Here is a 20,133-nt window from a genome sequence, read left to right on the forward strand (position 1 = left end):
AGGCCTAGAGGCCTACTGTTCTGCTAAAGGAACATAGCAATGAAATAACTCATAATGACTTTCTGCCATATCCACAGATCAGTGTCTCTTTCAGGCATTACCAAAGAAGCTTCCTCCAACAGTAGACGGTAACTAATACAGAGACCAACAACTGAACAATATGCAGAGAGTGAGAGATTTTGGAACATTCCCTCTTTAATGGAGAATCCATCAAATCCCTCTCCCTCAAGGCTGAGAGAACTTTGGGGAAGAGGAAGTGAAAAGACTGTAATAGCCAGAGGGCATGGATGGCACCAAGGAAACTGTCTTCCAGACATAACAGGATTGGTGCACATAGGAACTCATAGATACTGTGGCATTATGCACAGGGCCTGCAAAATCCAAACCAGATAGGGTCCTAGCACTGAGATAGGAGAGTAGACATTACTCCATAGCCCAACCAATTAATAACTACTCACAAAAGAAAAACTAGTTTCTCCAAGGAATTCTTACTGTGGGTACAAACCACACTTAAAGAAAGGCTCTATGCCTAGTAGTAGATGGCCAATACAAATTAACTCCAGGGTATTTTTTGGAGAGTTTTGTTTGTTTATTTCATCTTGCATTGTCTGGGCTTTTTCTTTTCTTCTTCTTCTTCTTCTTCTTCTTCTTCTTCTTCTTCTTCTTCTTCTTCTTCTTCCTCCTCCTCCTCCTCCTCCTCCTCCTCCTCCTCCTCCTCCTCCTCCTCCTCCTCTTCTTCTTCTTCTTCTTCTTCTTCTTCTTCTTCTTCTTCTTCTTCTATTTTTTAGCCTTAGTGGTCTTTGGCTTGTATATTATGGCTTCTGATTTTTGAGGTTTTATGGTGTGGTGGTGTGTGTGTGTGTGTGTGTGTGTGTGTGTGTGTGTGTACATTTCTATGCTCTTTCTTAGTTTCTCTTTGTTTGTTTTGTTTTTTCCTTGTCTCTGTGTCCTTTTCATTTGCCTGTTTGTTTTCTTAAGAGAGAGAGAAAGACATGGAGTTGGAAGGGTGAATAGTGGAGAGGATCTGGGAGGAGATAAGGCAGAGGAAACTGTAATCAGAATATATTGCATTAAAATAACTTTATTTTTAATAATAAATGAAATAACTAAAAAATGATTTTCAATTTCATTTATGCTAATTAATTGTACTGATCAATCAATATATCCCTGTACAGTTAGACATATCAAATTTTCAATATGTTTTGTTGGCTCATAATGGCAGAACACTCTTTGCATGTTGTTATTATGACATATTGCTAAAAAAATTTAAAATTGCCTATAATTAGAAATCTTATATGGATGGATAATTACATGTGGACAACAATCTCCATTATGATTTTTAGAAGCAATATACTCGAAATGGAATTATTCATTAAACCTAAAATGAGTAAATGTTTTGACAAGGTCATACAATGAAATAATACATGGCAATAAAAGACATGAATGAGTCTTGTACAAATGAAGTCAAATAAATGGTCAGAAACTAAGAAAGAGCATAGAAATGTACACACACACACACACACACACACACACACACACACACACACCACACCACACCATAAAACCTCAAAAATCAGAAGCCATAATATACAAGCCAAAGACCACTAAGGCTAAAAAATAGAAGAAGAAGAAAAGAAAAAGCCCAGACAATGCAAGATGAAATAAACAAACAAAACTCTCCAAAAAATACCTTGGAGTTAATTTGTATTGGCCATCTACTACTGGGCATAGAGCCTTTCTTTATAGAGAGGGGGACAAGGTAGTAAATATTGATCAACTCTATTGACAGATACTTTTTAGACCTTTATAAATGAGAACAAGAAAATTACACTATGGTACATGGTAACATTTTCTAGACAGAAGGAGGAGTCTTTGTTTGGAAATGGGTGTGCAAAGACTCTTAAGAAGGCTAATATTTCTCTGCATCTAGAAATGATACACAGTTACACTGGTACTCAAATTATAATTCATTGTTACTCCCTGATCTCCAGAAGCTACATTCTACAATCTGAAGAGGATGTTTGAAAGCATGAGCACTAGCTAAACCATATATATGGGAAATAGAAAAGGGGAGCTCTTTAGAGAGAGGGAGGGAAGTAAATACAGAAATAGGTAAGTAAATAGAATAACAATAAGGATGTCTGAAAAGCCACAAGGAATCATACAATTAACTATTTACCTAAAGGAAAACTGTAATACATATAACTCCCATGTATAAACATACATACATAATTTTAATGAACTTTTTTTTTATCTGGGCTGGTGGTACTCCTTCCAAGATCCAAAGACCACCTGACAAAAACCCTGATATCAGACATGAAAAGCCATCTTTTCAGTTGTCAGCCAGGGCTGTCCAAAAAACTCCCAAGACATACAATTTATTCCTATTGCCCTTGGTTACCCACCCTCACAGAGGTGGAAGTTAAGTACCTATTGCTGAAGATACGGTGCACATCAGAAACATGTCCCAGAGACTCTTGAGCTGGGACTAACCTGAATGCCATCTAGCTGAGAATTAGCTTTCATGGGACCATAAAGAATCATGAACATTTCCAAAAGAAGGAGGCAACCAACAGTCCTATGATGCCTATGAACAATAGCAATAATCTACATGGGTTTATAACCCTGAGAGTATAGTAGTGGTATGTGTTCTGTGGTGGTAACCAACAGCTCTCTAATTTGACTTAAGACCCACTTAATAAGAGGAAAACCATGCTTGGTACTAGAAACCTAGCTAGTAGAGTCATGATTAGTAGAGGAGAATCTACAACCATGAACTTACTAAACCAGCATAAGCCCTAACAGCTATCTATAAACATTTGTCCTTATACCCACAGACCTATATAATCTTCATCCTCACTGAGAAAACTTCTCTTTTCCACTGATGGAGACCACTACAGAAAATGGCAAGTCAATCAAAATGAAGAGTTGTGAAGGCCTACCTTCAATGGATATACCTATACAACACTTCCATACCTAAGGTTTAGGAACATTGTGAAAGTGAGGGGGTGTAAAGATTGCAAGAGCCAGAGGATACAGGACTTTGCTGTGAGGTTGTATATCCTAGTAACATCAGAAGCTACACCCATAAAGTCTCACCAATATGACTGCCCAAACTCAAGTAGAATAAGAACACCAATGGATATGCAAACGGACAAGGAAAAGTCCATGAGGCTTCAACCCTACACAAAGAACTATAGTCAACTGAGGAAAGCAAAGCCGGAAGCTAGAGAGGTGACTTTCCCCAGGGAGGAGCACACTATTTGATTGTCAAGTGCCAAATAATCAGCCTGAAAACATACATGCAAGTAACATTATACCATCTGAGCAGGTTATACTTGTTTTACATATAGATGTGTATGTATGTGTGTATGTATATATGTATGTATGTATGTATATAAATATGCATCTATGCATGTAAAAGCAGTTACAGAAAAAGAGACCATGAATTTGAAGGAAAGTGGGAAGGGGCACAAAGGAGGTTTGGAGGGGGAAAAGGTGAGGGAGAAATGTAATTATGTTATAATCTCAAAAATAAAGAAAAATGTTAAGAGGCAAAGAAAAAAGAATGACATTTTTCTTCCTAATTTTTACTTCTGAGACAGAGCCCCTACTTAATGCTTTATTATCCTTGATCTCTTTCGGAATATTTGAGTTCTTATGGTTTAACTGGAGAATATGAAGCTGAGTATTCTTGCACCTAAGTCCCAAACTCAGGTAGGCAATTTGTCTACATTTTTTGAAAAGCAAATTCTGTGAGTTACTCTTCTCAGTGCATCCATCACTTCTTTGTTTCTCAGGCTGTAGATGATGGGATTGAGCATTGGGGTGAGGACTGTGTAGAAGACTGCTAGAATCTTGTCCTCTGCTGGAGATCGGAGGGATCTTGGACGTAGATAAGTGTAAGCAAACGGTGCATAGTAGAAAGTTACCACAGTGAGGTGAGTGCTACAGGTAGAATAGGCCTTCTTCTTCCCTGTCCCAGAATGCATGCGGTAGACAGCAAGGAAAACACGACCATAAGAACACACTATACCAATGAATGGAAGCACAAGAAAGAGGATTGTGCTCACAAATACTGTGTACTCATAGACCCATGTGTCCATGCAGGCCAGGGTCAACATGGCAGGAACATCACAGAAGAAATGGTTGATGGCCCTGGATCGGCAGTAAGGAATGTGAAGTGCATACCCAGTGTGAGCACAGGAGTTAATGGAACCCAGCACCCAAGATCCTATTATCATCAGCACACAAACTCTTTTATTCATGTGTATAGCATAGTGGAGAGGAAAGCAAATAGCCACATAGCGGTCATAGGCCATACAAGCCAGCAAAAGGGTTTCCGCACCCCCAAAAGTCAAGAAGAGGAAGATCTGAAACCCACACCCAATGAAGGAGATGTGCTTATTACCCAACATGAAGTTAGACACCATTTTAGGGACAATGGTAGAGATGTAATTTAAGTCAATGAGAGAAAGCTGACTGAGTAAGAAATACATGGGTGTGTGGAGATGGGAATCCAGGAGGATGAGGAGGATCATGGACAGGTTGCCAATCCAAGCTGTCAGGAAGATGAGAACAATGAGAATGAAGAGAAACATACCTGTTTGTGATGATGGGAACAATCCTAATAAAATGAAACCTGTAAATGTGTGATTATAACTATCCATCTGGTGTTCATTTAGATTTTCTTAGAAGCATAGGCAGCAATAAGTTACATAAAAGACAATAAAATAATTCAATTCATGATTTTCACCAGACTTTGGTCATAACTGCTAAGGAAAGAATAGTGTACTTTGACTCATCTTCTAGCTTATACATAAATATGGAGTAAAACAACATATATGAACAAAATATTTTACTGAAACCTGAAGGCTTATAAGTAACATATTTCCACAACGACCTTACTAGAAAATGGATATTTTTGTTCCTAATAAATTGAGATGTCATGAACATGAGTCTTCATAGTACATTTTTGTAACCAATCTAAATGTCTAAAATACAGGTCCATAATTGAATACATTTTCTTTCCAATCAGGATGACTCTTTTCTGCCATACACTGGCCCTAAGATACACGCAAAGATACAACAGTAAATAAGATCATTCAAAACTACATTTCTTTCTTATGAACATCCTTCATATTAATAAAAACCAAGATCTTTTAAAAATAAGGTGCTGTTATTTCTTAAAAAATTTATAATTAATACTTATTGACAAGTGTCAACTACACAAAGTCATTTTTTCCTTCTTCATTCACATTTGGAACACTCTAACTAGACTCTGTCTGTGGACATCTACACATCACATTCACTGCACAAAAGGAACAAGTGCTGTGTTTGCCCCTTCTCAGAACTTCACAGAGCACTTTGCTTTTCCTTCACTACTTCTCATTTTCCTCTCTTTTATCTATAACATAAGGTGGAAATTTAAACACACACACAATTATGACTTTTCCATCTTAGAACTAACTGGAATGAAAAGGAAATAAATGATGTACATTTAAAAAATATTTAATGCAAAGGAGAGGGATAAGCAAGAAAAGAGCACTCAGGGCCTTTCAGAGTTTGTTTCAGGCTTGTTAATGGAGCAGAGTCAGGCTGCTAACCGCTGGGAGGGAAAAGAAATCCTGAGTCTTCAGAATGAGCAAGAGCGTGGGCTATTCTCCTCCACAAGGAATGCAGTCTGCAAGAGGCTTAGCATTCTGGGCCCAGAAAATGCATGATACGTCTGTCTGTGCTAGGGCCAAGGAATATCAGCCTGGAAATCTGCAAACTGAAGAGAGAGATACAGCACTTAGGAGTATACAAACACACACACATATAAACACCAAATACATGTATAGAATAGGTTAGAATGATTGGGAAAATGGAGATTTTTATCAGAAAAACTGGCATCTTCAGAGGCACATAGAGAGGTATTCAGTTCATAGCACAGATATCACTTATTTTAAGGGAATGACAGATGCTGGTAAAGAATTTCTGAAAATAAAATAACCAGGACTGACCAAATACAGTCAAGGAAAGTTCTAAAGTAAACTGGAGAACACTCCAAAGACAAAATAGAAATAAAACATAAAAGATTGAAGTTTAGAAAAGAAGTTTTGAGATTGGATACTTATGCCTATGTGCAGGCATTCCTAAAAATTGTCTAATGCAAAATAATTATGGGTTGAGATTATCAAAAAAAAGCAGTTCCTCAGAACTGAAATGTATGGCTCCATTGTCTAAATACCACACATATTATGCAGAAAAGTAAAGGGAAAATTATTATTTTTGAAAATACAATTATTTATTGAGCAGAGTAGCTTCTTAAGAATCCAGAGAGTTTCCTTTAAAAACATCCTTTTAATTTTCAGAATAGACTATAGCATGAGAACCCATGAGGGTATTGTTTTAAGAAAAAAATCATACCAGCCAAGAGGAGAAATGAAGCAGCTGCAACCAAACATCTGCAGGCTTTGCAGTGAGGCTGCATGTTGTCCACACTGCCAATGCATTCTAGTACAGGAAGCACCAGTACATTCTGGAAGGTGGAGCAAAGACGTCAGCCTCCATCAAATGTGAAGAGAGATGTGGCAATGTCAGGAGGGAAGGAGGAGGGGGAGAAGGGTATAATATGCAGAAATGTTTGCTGTCTAATCGCTCTTTACCAGTAAATGTATTACTTATAATATCAAACAAGTAAAAGAAAAATAGTGAAATATTTACCTGAGCAGCAATCGGAGTGGCTATGGAACTGTCTTATCTTTGGGGATGTTGCTGCTAGGACATAAAAATTTGCCAGACTTAACCATTTCAAAACACTAAAATTATTGAATGCAAGAAGCTTGAAGTAAACTGTGAAAAACAAGGTGGAACTTTTGATTTCACACTTAGCAAAGGAGTCTCAACTGGCTACTAGAAACAGATGGAATTCAGGGAAAGCAGATATTTCACACAGCCGCAGTTGGATTCATCATGAGATTGACATCCTAGACTGATATTACAGTATGTCATGTACATTGATGTTTTAAGTGACTGATTAAAATGTAATGTTAATAATTACCAACCTGATTAACATGGTGATGACTGCCACCATTTTTACTCTATACAGGGTGTAACAGTAGTTCCATGAGTCGCTTCATTGCTAAGATGAGAAGCACAAAGAGAGATAATGGCTGATATATCAGTTCTTGGATATGACACCTCCCAACTGTCAAAGAAATTATTTCACTGGACTGTGTTTTGTTGTTCCTGTGTGACAACAGTGAGTAATGTGGAAGTTGTAGCTGACAGGAAAGTGGATTCAGCCAATGATTGTTTGTTTCAAAGTTGAAAGTGAAAAGAACATTTTTGCTTACATGACAAACTAAATCATGTTGCCCTTTTTTCTCTCTTAATGTGAAATAGCAATAATTCATCTCTTTACAGGTCATTTGAAAAGATTTTAACTTATCTTGACCACCCCACAAGGAGTGGTGAGGGTATACACATGGGAAAGAAATTAGCCAGAAAAGGGTGATGTGAGCTGAAGTAACAGCCCTAATGAAGCACAAGACCTGTGTGTAGACAGAAAGATAGACAGCCCAAGCTTGCAAGTGTCCAGAAACCTCCCTGAAATAAATTGTCTAAATACATTGATTTTAGTATTAGAAAGTACATTTTATAATCTCCTCCATATTGTATTTTTGTTTAATCTTGATCATTTAAACTGTAAAATAATATATCCACTAGTGCTTTTTTTTTGAAACATGGTATTACTATATAGCCTTGGCCAACCTAGAATTTTGCCATATAGACCAGGATTGCCTACATAGAACTCACAGAGATCCCCCTGCCTCCGCATCCTAAGTGCTGAGATTAGAGGCATGTGCTACCTTGGCTGGTAACCACTAGCATAGAAAATAAAATCAAGTTAAGACATTTTAGGCAAATTTGCTTTGATATCTTTTCAGGAACTTGGAGGAGACAAATCAGACACAAACATAGATATTATGTATCAGTTTATCTTTGACTAGATACCCTGTCTTATTCCTCACACATCTTGAGATAACATTTCTGAAGCAATAAAACATTTGACAGCGTATACTGGTGAATATATGGAGAAAGGGGGATACTTATTCACTGCCAGTGGCAGTGCAAACTATCACAGCATCTATGTAAATAAGTGTGGAGGTTCTTCAAAAAATCAATCTCCTTCAAGATCTAGCTGTGCCATCCTTGGACATGTACCCAAAGGATTCTGTATCTTACTGCAGATACTTGCTCATCCATGTTCATTCCTGCTCTATTCATAACAGCCAGACCTTGTAAGCATTCTAGATGTCCATTAACAGTTGAATGGAGAATGAAAATAGGAAACTTTTACACAATGAAATATTATTCAGCTATTAAAAAAATGAAATTTTGCCAGGGCATGGGTGGATCTAGAAAAAAAATCATGTTGAGTGACATTACCTAGACCCCACCCCTAGTGTTACATGTTTTCTCTGATATGGGCATTAGATTTTAAGCTTTAGATACTGGTAGATACTTTTTTAAATACTCAAAACTTTATTAATTTATAAAAATTTTAGTGAAAGCCAAAAAAATGCTATAGTTCCATGAATTCAATAGGCAGAGAATACACTTTTTTTCCTATATTTATATTCACTTAAAAAATCTGACAAAAAGCTTTCCTTCAATTACTCTTATAATTATAGAAAACATGAATTTTAGACATGCTTTTCCTATTTTAAAGAAACAAGCCTGAACTGCAGTTTAAAACGAAACTGTGTGGTACTCATGGGCCCTTTGGAGGGGCCTCTGGCATTTACTCATTAGAGTGTCCCTTTATTGCAAGTTTTGTAGGGCTTCCCTTTTCATTACTTTAATACTGATCACTAAGAAAATTGTTTTTGGTGAATTTTGACTGATCATTGCAATTTTTTAAATTTTGTGAAAGACCAAATTGCTCTACTAGAGGCTTTATAAGGAATCTAGGATGATACATTTAGACACACATGAACCTCAAAATAATCTCCACCATCACTGACACAAGCTTGAGCCATTGTCTCTCATCTTGTCTCTAATATATTCTAAAAAACTGAAACTTCATGAAAAGGAGTTTCTAACCACATGTCAGATGGGAGCCTGTAAACCAGGAGACACACAGTCTTCCCTAGAGCACAGCCGAATCATTTTCTCCCATAATATCTACATTACTGTAGTATTTCAGTTGCTGTGTTTTCTGGGTCAGGATCTCATTCAGCCCAGGCTGGCCTCAAACTTGCTATGTGGCTAAGGATGCATTAAAGTTGAGGCTATCCCTGCTTTACATGCATGTGCCACTACAATGGATTTTATGAATTATTTTTTATGCCTGACCATACCTGAATCTGTAAGTTCATAAACAAGAATTTTTTTTTAATTTTCAGCGATATAAACTTTTAAACTAAGAAATATTTTTCATAGAATCCAAATCAAATAACCTAGAGGAGTAATCCTTGGAGTATAGACAAACATTGTTCCCAAGAGTGTCCTCCCATCGAAATATGCATGAGATCCCTCATTCCTTCAATATTTTCACAACACATCTTACAAAAGAAAATAATGCATAACCTCATGTGTCATTTTAGTAGTGCTTTTCTAATATTAGCCAAACAATTATAAGTTGTGATTATTTAGAAGGATATACACAATGAGAACTAAAATTACTTTAATGAAAAGTTTAAAACATGGAATATTTGTATATACAGGTGTGCTTCCAAATCACATACCTCTGTTTACTATTTGAAGTTTATACTCACTAGCTTGAAATCCTAGAAAGATGAATTAGCATTCATAGAACTAGATACTACATACGTATACAGCACTTTGAGGGATAAACAGATAATACGTCCTTTGAATTTTAGTCAGATTGGGGGATGAGTTATGGAACGGCCATCTTTACACCAGACTGTTGTAGAGTTTGGAATAAAAACTTGACAGAGTCCTACTTTGTTGTAAGTTTGGGTTTTTGAATACTGATTTTGGAGCTCTGTAAATTATGAGTAAAATTTAAAAAAAATAAGTTATTGGAAGATTTCATGAGATAATTCACAAAGAATTCATGAGGAGAATCTTGGATAGATTAACAATGAGTAATGGCTCTGACATTTGCCACTTGCTACCCACCAACACCTGCATCAGCATGGTCACCAGCACATGACCATCATCCACATATTTGCCACCACTATATTGTTCAGTGACTTGATATCTAATTTTTTTTGTGTGCTACTTAATTTTCTAGAGAAATAAAAGTTTGCTAATGAATTATTGTTATTATTATTTAACTAAACTTTAATGATTACTTGGAAATTATAAGAAATAAGATGAAAAAGTAAAATTTATTGATCATAGTAAGACCCAATTTCAGGTTGAAGGAATGAATAACTGAAATACATAATTTGCAGTATTCCTATGAATTTCCCGTATACTTATAGTAATGCCTTAAGTTTACAAACTATAATATTGCTCCATAGATGGTTAATTTTAGCTATTACCTTGTTCTTTTAATACAGTATATGTTATATAAAGCACACTTGTATTTTTATAAGAAGTTTAGATATCTTATAAAATATAAATGAGAATATTTTATAGTTTACAGTTTATATAAATAAAATACTGTCAAAGAAACAATAGATACACTCTGGGAACTCTATAATCCTGCACTCATTGATAAATATTTGGTATGATTCCAAGAAAGAAATCATGTAATTCAAGCTTCAGTTGTTAGCAAATTAGTCTTCTTAAATGTGACTTCCTCCATTGAATTTTGCCAAGGTCTATCAGCAGCCCTCTTACACAAACATAATCTTCCTATCCCGGAAGCATTGTTAGGAATTAGTTCCCAAGCTGCTTTTTGTTATGAAATCACTGCCACTGTCCCCTCAGACTACACTTAAATCTGCTTCAGAGGCTCACTGCGCCTGCATGCATTACTGACCCACTTCCTAAAATGTTATACTTAACTAGGGAATTATTACAATCCACACAAGCCCCCACTGCCAAAGGGGATAATACCAGGAAAGCAGCATGAATGTGATGACCATGTGCCCTTGCCTGGAAACATTCTTCCTTGTGGAAAATATAACTGATACTGACTGCTCTTATTTTCCATAATAAGCAGTAGTGATGTTGACTGCTCTTATTTTCCATAATAAGCAGCAGCAATGTTGACTGCTCTTATTTTCCATGATAAACAGTAGTGATCCTGGCAACAAAATATGTTTTTTCTGTAAATATCTTGGTTTATTTAAAACCAGAACACTCTCAAATTTTAAGGTTGTATTTGAATTCATATAAATTTTAAATTTTTATTTTGTTAACCATTACTTATAGTATCTTTATAATGGACATCATTTCATGAAGTTGGTATCATTTACATTGTAAAAAAAATGAAATTGTAAAAAATGCATTGGCTGTATTTTCATCTTTGGTATTATATAATAATTCTGATATTTAATATAATTATTATATTATATTAATATTAATATAATTACTATATTATATTAATATAATTATTATATTATATATTAATATAATTATTATATCTAAGTAATCACAGCTGTTCTCTTCAGAACTATATAATGCTATAGATTTAAAATAGCATCACATTTCTCTTTCCATATATATCATATATATATATATGATTTTGTATAATATGTTGTCTTAAACCCACTATAATTAAAAATATCACAGTTCCTGTTCCCTGGTGAAGGAAGTCTTAAATATGCTAAGTGCTGATACTTCATTAATGGAAATTTTCAATCAATTTGGAAATAAATTTCCTTCAGCATTTTCCAGAATCTAAACATAAATATGATAACTAAATGTAAAAACTAGCTTAGGATACACCTCATTTTATCTCTCCGGGATCACAGTTTCCCTTATGTCCATTCCTCACGGTAGCTCTGCAGTGACTGCATCAACAACATCACTGTTGTAAACTTCAAGCTAGTGAACATACTTTCCTCCCATCCTGTGCTTGGCAACTGCTTTCCTCCATGGAAACAGGGGCAATTATGATTCTAAGCCAACCCTAATAGATTTAAACTCTCTCTCTCTCTCTCTCTCTCTCTCTCTCTCTCTCTCTCTCTCTCTCTCTCTCTCTCTCTCCCCTCTCTCCTCTCTCCTCTCTCTCTATGGGCATGTTCTCTTGACATAGTCCACAGAGATCACCATGTTGTGGAAAAAGTTACTAATGAGTCAGGAATTAGGCCAAGGTCAAGAAGAGAGTTTTAGCAATTTCTTTAAGGGTTTCTGGAGCTGATAACTCAACTAAACACATTTATTGATATTATCCTAGTAGCAAAATGTCTCAGAGTTTCACAAAATATGTTTTATAAATATTTTGTTTAAACCTTTATTTTTTAATTTAGATAATTAAAAAATTACATCATTCCCATGCTTCCCCTTTGTCTTCAACCCCTTCCAAGTCTCCCAACCCCCATTTCTCCCTCTCAAATTCATGGACTTTCTTTAATGCTTATTATTACATATGGATATATGTGTACATAATACATACATACATATTTATTCTTACTTATGTAAATACAATCAGCTGAGTCAATTCACTGCTACCTGGATGTAAATGATTTCAAGGCTGGCCAGTTGATATTGGATAATGAATTAGGGGCTCATCCCTTAGGAGTCACTGAAGTCTTAGTTCCCTGCAGTTCTTTGTCTTGGGGTAGTACAGTATAAGATTTCCTTCTTCCGTGATATGTCTACTGCTGTTATTGATTTGGTCTTGTTTGGGTAGTCATGTTGGAGAGATAGCATAGCTGTAGTTTTCCTTCATTTCAAGGAAACACAGTATCACATCAGACTTGCTTGTTCCCTAGTTTTAAAAATCTTTATACCCCTCTTCTATAACATTCCCTCGACCTTAGGTACAATAGTTGTAATGTAGCTGTATCCAGTGGTTATATGTGTCCAGGGCCACAGTCAGGTATGCTCTGCTTTTGGCCAGTTGTAGTTTTCTATAATGGTCACCATTTGATGGGAAGAGAAGTTTCTTCGATGAGTAGTTAGAGTTACACTTGCTTTAGGTATAAGAATAAGTATTTTAAAATGCAATTAGGAATTATTCTGGTTTAGTGAAGTGGCAGTAGTAGGTTCTCTTCTAATATCAATGACCTCACTATCACCAGTGCAAAGAAGTAAAGTAGATTTACAGTACCAAGCAAAATTTCTCTCTTGTTGAGTATGACTTAAGTCCAACTACACAGACTTTTGTTGCTATCAAGATAAGACTGCTACTAATGAACATTTTGGGATAGCTTGCCATGCTGGTCATTGCTGTGGTTCACAGAGTTCAAAGCTGGGCAAGACTATTGGTTGCTGCCTTCCCTTCTCAGATTGCATAGCACATTTAGAATCTTATGAAAGCTAATCCTCTAGAAGGAGACTTTCAGGTGGATCCACTTACAATCCTGTGTTTGAAATGAACAGCATCTTTAGCAATAGGAACATACTTTCAACCTCTTAGAGGCAACAAATGGCAAAAACAATGGCTTATATTGTTTGGAAGGTCTCTACCTTCCCCGATCAGCAACTCTAAAGGAGGTTTCTCATGCATGCTGCTGGGAATTTTTATCCTTATTTTTGTGATTATAATGTAATTACAGCATGTATCTCTTTCCCTTCCTTCCTCCAAATCCTCCAATAAACCCCTCCCTGCTCTCCCTCAAATTCATGACCCCCTTTTTCACTGCTTGTTACTGCATGTATATATGTGGATGTATATACTTATATATTCCTAAATATAAACCACTTGGTCTATATAATGTTACCTGTTTGTATGTATGTATGTATGTATGTATGTATGTATGTATGTATGGTTTCAGGGCTCACCATTTGGCATTTGATAATCAATTATTCTGCTCTTCCCTGGCTCCCAGCTTTCCTCAGTTGCCTATAGTTCTTTATGTAGGGTTGAGACCTCATGAACTCTTCCCTGTCCACTTTTCAGGTCCACTGGTGGTGTTCTTGTTCAATTACATTTGGGCACTCGTGTTGATAAGAGTTTATTGTGTGGAGCTTCTGATGTTACTAGAAGATACAATCTCAAAGCCAACTCCTTGATCCTCCAACTCTTACAATTTTTTTGCTCCCTCTTCCACAATGTTCCCTGAGTCTTCAATGTGGAGCTCTTTTGTAACTATATCCATTAAGGCTATGCTCCACAATTCTTTATTTTTTCCTTTTATTGAAAATAGTTTTTTTCTGATGTAATATAGATTATAGTATCCCTTCTACTTCTCTACTTCTCCTAGTTTCTCCTGATCTCCCCTCCAATCCAGTTGTACTTAGTTTCTATCTCTCATTAGAAAACAAACAGGCTTGTAAGAGATAATAGTAAACATAATATAATTTGAGGTGATAATATAAGCTAATACAATAAAATATATTATAAAACAAAAACTAATACATTGGAGTTGGACAAGAGAAACAAAAGGAAAAGAGCCCAAGACCAGGCATAAAAGTCAGAAACCCACTTTTTCACACACTCAAGAATCCCATTAAAATACTAAACTGAAAGCCATAATATATACCTGGTGCAGACCCACAGAGGCCATGTACATGTGACCTAAGTCTCTGTGATTCATTTGAGCTTGAATCATGTTGATTTAGAAGGTCTTGTTTTCTTGGTGTCCTTCTTCTCCTTTATCTCTTATGCTACTTCTGTCTCCTCTTCCATCAGGTTCCCTGAGCTCTGAGAGGACAAATTTCATAGAGATATATCCCATTGAGGACTGAGTGTATAATGTCTATCTATGGGTCTTTATATTTGTTCCTGTTACATCAATGATGGGAATGTCATGTATGTTCTGTATGCTGTGAATATGTTGCTTTGATTTGGTTGATAAATAAAACACTGATTGGCCAGTAGCCAGGCAGGAAGTATAGTATAGGTAGAACAAGCAGAGAGGAAAGTTCTGGGAAGAGGAAGGCTGAGTCAGGAGTCATCAGCCAGATACAGAGGAAGCAAGATGTGAAGGCAGAACTGAGGAATAGTACCAAACCACGTGGCTAAACATAAATAAAAATTATGGGTTAATTTAAGTGTAAGAGCTAGTCAATAATTAGCCTGAGCTAATGGCCGAGCAATTTTAATTAACGTAAGCTTCTGAGTGATCATTTTATAAGCGGCTATGGGGTCTGTAGGGCTAGGCAGGACCAGAGAAAACTTCAGCTACACATGAATAAGCTTCTTTGATGAAAGGTGAGGAAAGAATGGATCTATGAGTACAGCAGAATGTCATATCTGTTCTTTCTGAGACTGAACATTTTCAGCAACACACCGTTGTGACACATGGTTTTCCAGCTTGTTGGTTTTCAAGTCTAAATACAGAGTTAGACTTGCTGTGGAAGATGATCTTCATTGTGCTCTTGTATAGACTGATCTGAGAATTTCTGCCTGGTGAAAAAGAAGCAATGTCAACTAACTTTGGCTATGTACACATACTATTGTGAAATGTAGCAATGTAGCACGGTTGTTTGTTAAGAATGTTACCCATGCTACATCATGCTTCAAAACAAAATTTCATTTGTTTTCAATCGAAATAAGTATTTCACAATATATAACTGCATTTTTTAGGTTAATCACTATGCTTTAATTGTATTCAATTTGTAACAATGAAATACATCCTACATATCAGATATTTACATTACAATTCATAGCAGCAACAATACTACAGTTATAAAGTAGCAGTGTAAATAATTGTATGGTTTGGGCTCACCATAACATGAAGAACTGTATAAAATGTCACAGCATTAGGAAAGTTGAGAACTACTGCCCTAGCATCTTTTGCAAGTAGAACACCGTTGTACATCAAAGGTTTTTGTGGTAGGCTTGGTGTTTCTATTTCTCTTTTGATAGCATGCAGAATACCTTCCTGTACCAAAGATGTTAGCATATAGGGGTGAAAACTCTATATAGGCACCATCTCAATTCCAACATATTCAATGAGTTATGTAGGTATTGTCTTTTAGCAACGGGACCTTGATGTTACTTTGTTGAGAGCAACCTTTAGTCTTGGCAACAGCCTGGGTTGTTTGTGGGTTCCCATGGGACCACTTTGGCCAACAACTTAACTAGATGTAACCCAGTGTTGATATGGTAGGATTCACTTGGTGAGAAGAGATGGCCAATTGAGACTCTGTCTCACCCAATATTTGGCAATTTAATTTATATCACCTTCATACATGTATTTATTTTAGGAAGTTTCTGCTATATTACCTTTATAAACTGCTCCCCAAATGTCTCTCCCCATATTCTCTTCCTCAACCTCCTTACTCCTCCCCTTCCCTACTTGATCCTCCCATTCCAATCCTACCATCCATACTTAATTAGCTATTCTATTTCCCTTTTCTGACAAGATTTATCTTTACTCTCCAGTCTCTTACTCTATAACTTACCCCTGTAGTTCTACATATTGTAGCTTGGTTATCATTGGCTTAACAGATAATATCTGGATATAAGACAATACATACCATATTTGCCTTTCTGAGTCTGGGATAGCTCATTCATGTTATTTATTATATTTCAATTTATTTGCCTGCAAATATCATGGTGTCATTTATATAACAGCTGAGTGATTCTTCATTGTGTAAATGTATTATATTTTCTTTATCAATTCTCTTGTTAAGGGACATCTAATTTGTTTCCAGTTTCTGGTTATCATGAACAGAGTAGCAATGAACAGGGTTGAGCAAATGTCTCTGTGGTAGGATGAAACATCTTTTGAGTATATGCTCAAGAGTGATACAGAAGGACCTTGGGGTAGATAGAGTCTGATCTTTCTAAGGAACTGTCTCCTTGATTTCCATAGTGGCTGTACCAGTTTGCACTCCCACTAGCAATGAATGAGTGTTTCCCATTACTCCATATCCTTGCCAGCATGAGTTATCACTTGTTTTGTTAATCTTAGCCATTCTGACAGATATAAGATGAAATCTCAAAGTAGTTTTAATTTGCACATCCCTGGTGCCTAAGAATTTCTTTAAATGTTTCTCCATCATCTGAAGTTTCTCTTTTGAGAATTCTCAGTTTATATCTGCACCCCATTTTTAATTAGGAATTATTTGGGTTTTTTGATATCTAGTTTCTGTATGTATGTTCTTTATGTATTTTGAATATTAGCCTTCTATTGCATGTGGAGTTGGTAAAAAAAAATTTCCTGTGTTTTAGGCTGCCACTTTGTTCAGGTGATGGTGTCCTTTACTGTTCAGAAGATTCTCAGTTTCATGAGGTCCCATATGTTAATTGTCAATCCTTAGTGTCTATGCTGACAACGTTCTGTATAGAAAGTCTTTTTCTTAGCCAATGAGTTCAAGGCTATTCCCACTTTCTCTTCTGACGGGTTCAGTGGATCTGGTTTTATCTTGATGTATTTGATCCACCTGTACTTGAGTTTTATGAAGCATTGCAAGTATGGATCTATTTGCATTTTTCTACATGCAGACATCCAATTTGACTAGCACCATTTTTTAAAAATGTCATCTTTCTTTGCCAGTTTGTGTTTCTGGATTCTCTATCAAAATTTATGTGTCCGTAAGTGTGTGAATTTATGTCTGTGTCTTCAATTTGATTCCGTTGATCAATGTGTCTGGTTTTGTGCCAATGCCATGCTGTTCTTTATTAGTACAGCTTGTAGTACAAATTCAGGATAGTGATATCTCCCACAATTATTTTTTAACTATCCTGAATGTTTTGCTTTTTCCATATGAATTTGAGAATCATCCTTTCAAGATCTGTGGAGAATTGTGTTTGAATTTTGATAGGGATTTCACTGAATCTGTTGATCATTTTTGGTAGATTGGGCAGTTTTACTTATGTTAACGAATCTATGAGCATGGAAGATCTTTTCATCTTCTGATATCTTCTTCAGTTTCTTCCTACAATACTTCAATTTTTTATCATACAAGTCTTTCACTTGTTTGGTTAGATTTACCCCAAGATACTTTATATTATTTGAGGCTATTGTAAAAAATGTTGTTTTCCTGATTTTTTTCTCAGTCCATTTGTCATTTGTATATAGGAAAGCTACTGATTTTTGTGAGTTATTTTGTATCCAGTTACTTTGCTGAGAGTGTTTCTCAGCTGTAGGGGATTCCTAGTGGAAATTTTGTGGTTATTTATATATACCATTACATCATCTGCAAATTAAAATACTTTGACTTCTTTCTTTCCAATATGTCCATCCTTGATCTTCAATTGTCTTATTACTCTAGCTATGACTTCAAGTACTATTTTCAATAGATATAGAAAGAGTGGGCAACCTTGCCTTGTTCCTAATTAAAGTAGAATTGCTTTGAATTTTTCTCCATTTAAGTTGATATTGGGTATGGGCATTCTGTAAACTGCCTTTGTTATGTTGATGTATTTTCCTTGTATCCCCAATCTCTATAGTACTTTCATCATGAAGGGGTGTCAAATTTTTCAAAGACCTTTTCTGCATCTAATGATATGATCATGGATTTTTTTATCTTTCAGTTTGTTTATATGTTGGACTATATTTATTGATTTTTGTAGGTTGAACCAACCCTGCATCTCTGGGATGAAGCCTATTAGATCATGGTAGATGATCTTTTTGATGTGTTCTTAGATTTGGTTTGCCAGTATTTCATTGAGAATTTTTGCAACTATGTATAATAAGGGAAATCAGTCTGTAATTCTCTTTTCTTTATGTGGTTGGGTATCAGGGTAATTGAGACCTCTTAAAATGAATTGGGCAATGTTCTGTTTCTATTTTGTAGAATAATTTGAGGAGTATTGGCATTAACTCTTCTTTAAATGTCTGGTAAAATTCTGGGCTTAAATCATCTGGTCCTGTGCATTGAATGTGCTAAAATCATCTTTTAAATTTGGGGAAGGCAGACTTTTAATGATTTCTTCTAAATCACTAGGGGTTATAGTTCTGTTTAAATTGTGTACCTGGTCTTGTTTTAACTTTAGTAAGTGGTATTCATCAAGAAAACTATTCATCTCTTTTAGATTTTTTTTTTTTTGGTTTTTCGAGACAGGGTTTCTCTGTGTAGCTTTGCACCTTTCCTGGAACTCACTTGGTAGTCCAGGCTGGCCTCGAACTCGCAGAGATCCGCCGGCCTCTGCCTCCCGAGTGCTGGGATTAAAGGCGTACGCCACCACCGCCCGGCTAGATTTTCTTTTGGACTATTCATTGGAACAATCTTGACATGGTCCAACTTCCCAATAAAGTATGTGGGGTTGTATTTCTTTATATGGTAGCTGCTTCATGCATTGGATAGAAAAATAAGAAACTAAGACTGTGCCATCTGAGATGGAGTGTGAGAAATCATTGGGTATCTACTATCTTCTATGTGTGGAACAACATATTTGCCTTTTGATTAGTGTCCACCATAGGAATATGGAGATGCTATAAAAACAATTAAAAGACTAGATAATACACTGCCTTCCCTGAGACCAGCACATATGCAATAAAATTGACAGCAATCTGTCAAGGTGATTTTTGTGACTGACCACCACTATGTATCAGAAGCCATGAAAATGAGGGTGAAATGGCTGTCCAATGGGAACTTGCTCATTGGAGGTAAAAACTATGAGAAAGGAAATGAAGCTCTTTCTGAGAGACCACAGCTCCCTTGAAATTTATCTCTTCTTCTATATTTTTGTTTTATTTTTTAATACAATCCCTTTCTCTTTTGATATCTAGCTGTACATAATCAACTTTTTGAATAAGATTCTAAGAGTCTGGAAACACTCAAACCAGACAGCAACCACTGGTCCCAGAGAAAGTAGGGTAAAAATGATGGAAAATGGTATTTGCAGCCAATCTTCAATACAGAAAAAGAAAAAACTCAATAACTCAGCATATAGATAGAAGCCTTAATTGTGGCTCAGTAGAGGAAACCATGATTAGCAGGGAGTATCATGGCTACTGATGGATACTGGGAAAATGAGTCAGTTTTCTTCAAAAAGTTAGCAATTGAGAGGCTACCAATGCTCTAAAAGATGGCACTATACCCATACACATATGGCAACATGGAGTAGAGACAGGGGTGTGTGGCAAATCACATACAGTTGAGAAGGAATAGTGGTGTGGAAATGGGAAAGCTTTTGAAGCAGAGGTAATGAAAGTTAGGCTT

The 20,133-nt window shown here is 36.0% G+C and overlaps 1 protein-coding gene across 1 annotated transcript; it reads right to left on the reverse strand.

The window, feature by feature from the left end:
• Positions 1–3,713: 3,713 nt before the first annotated feature.
• LOC131922275 (olfactory receptor 2L3-like) lies at positions 3,714–4,670 on the reverse strand. The gene has a single exon (XM_059277038.1). The coding sequence runs from the start codon at positions 4,668–4,670 to the stop codon at positions 3,714–3,716; it is 957 nt and encodes a 318-aa protein (XP_059133021.1).
• Positions 4,671–20,133: the final 15,463 nt, after the last annotated feature.

Source organism: Peromyscus eremicus, chromosome 12 (genome assembly GCF_949786415.1).
Source record: "Peromyscus eremicus chromosome 12, PerEre_H2_v1, whole genome shotgun sequence".
NCBI classification, from domain to species: domain Eukaryota; kingdom Metazoa; phylum Chordata; class Mammalia; order Rodentia; family Cricetidae; genus Peromyscus; species Peromyscus eremicus.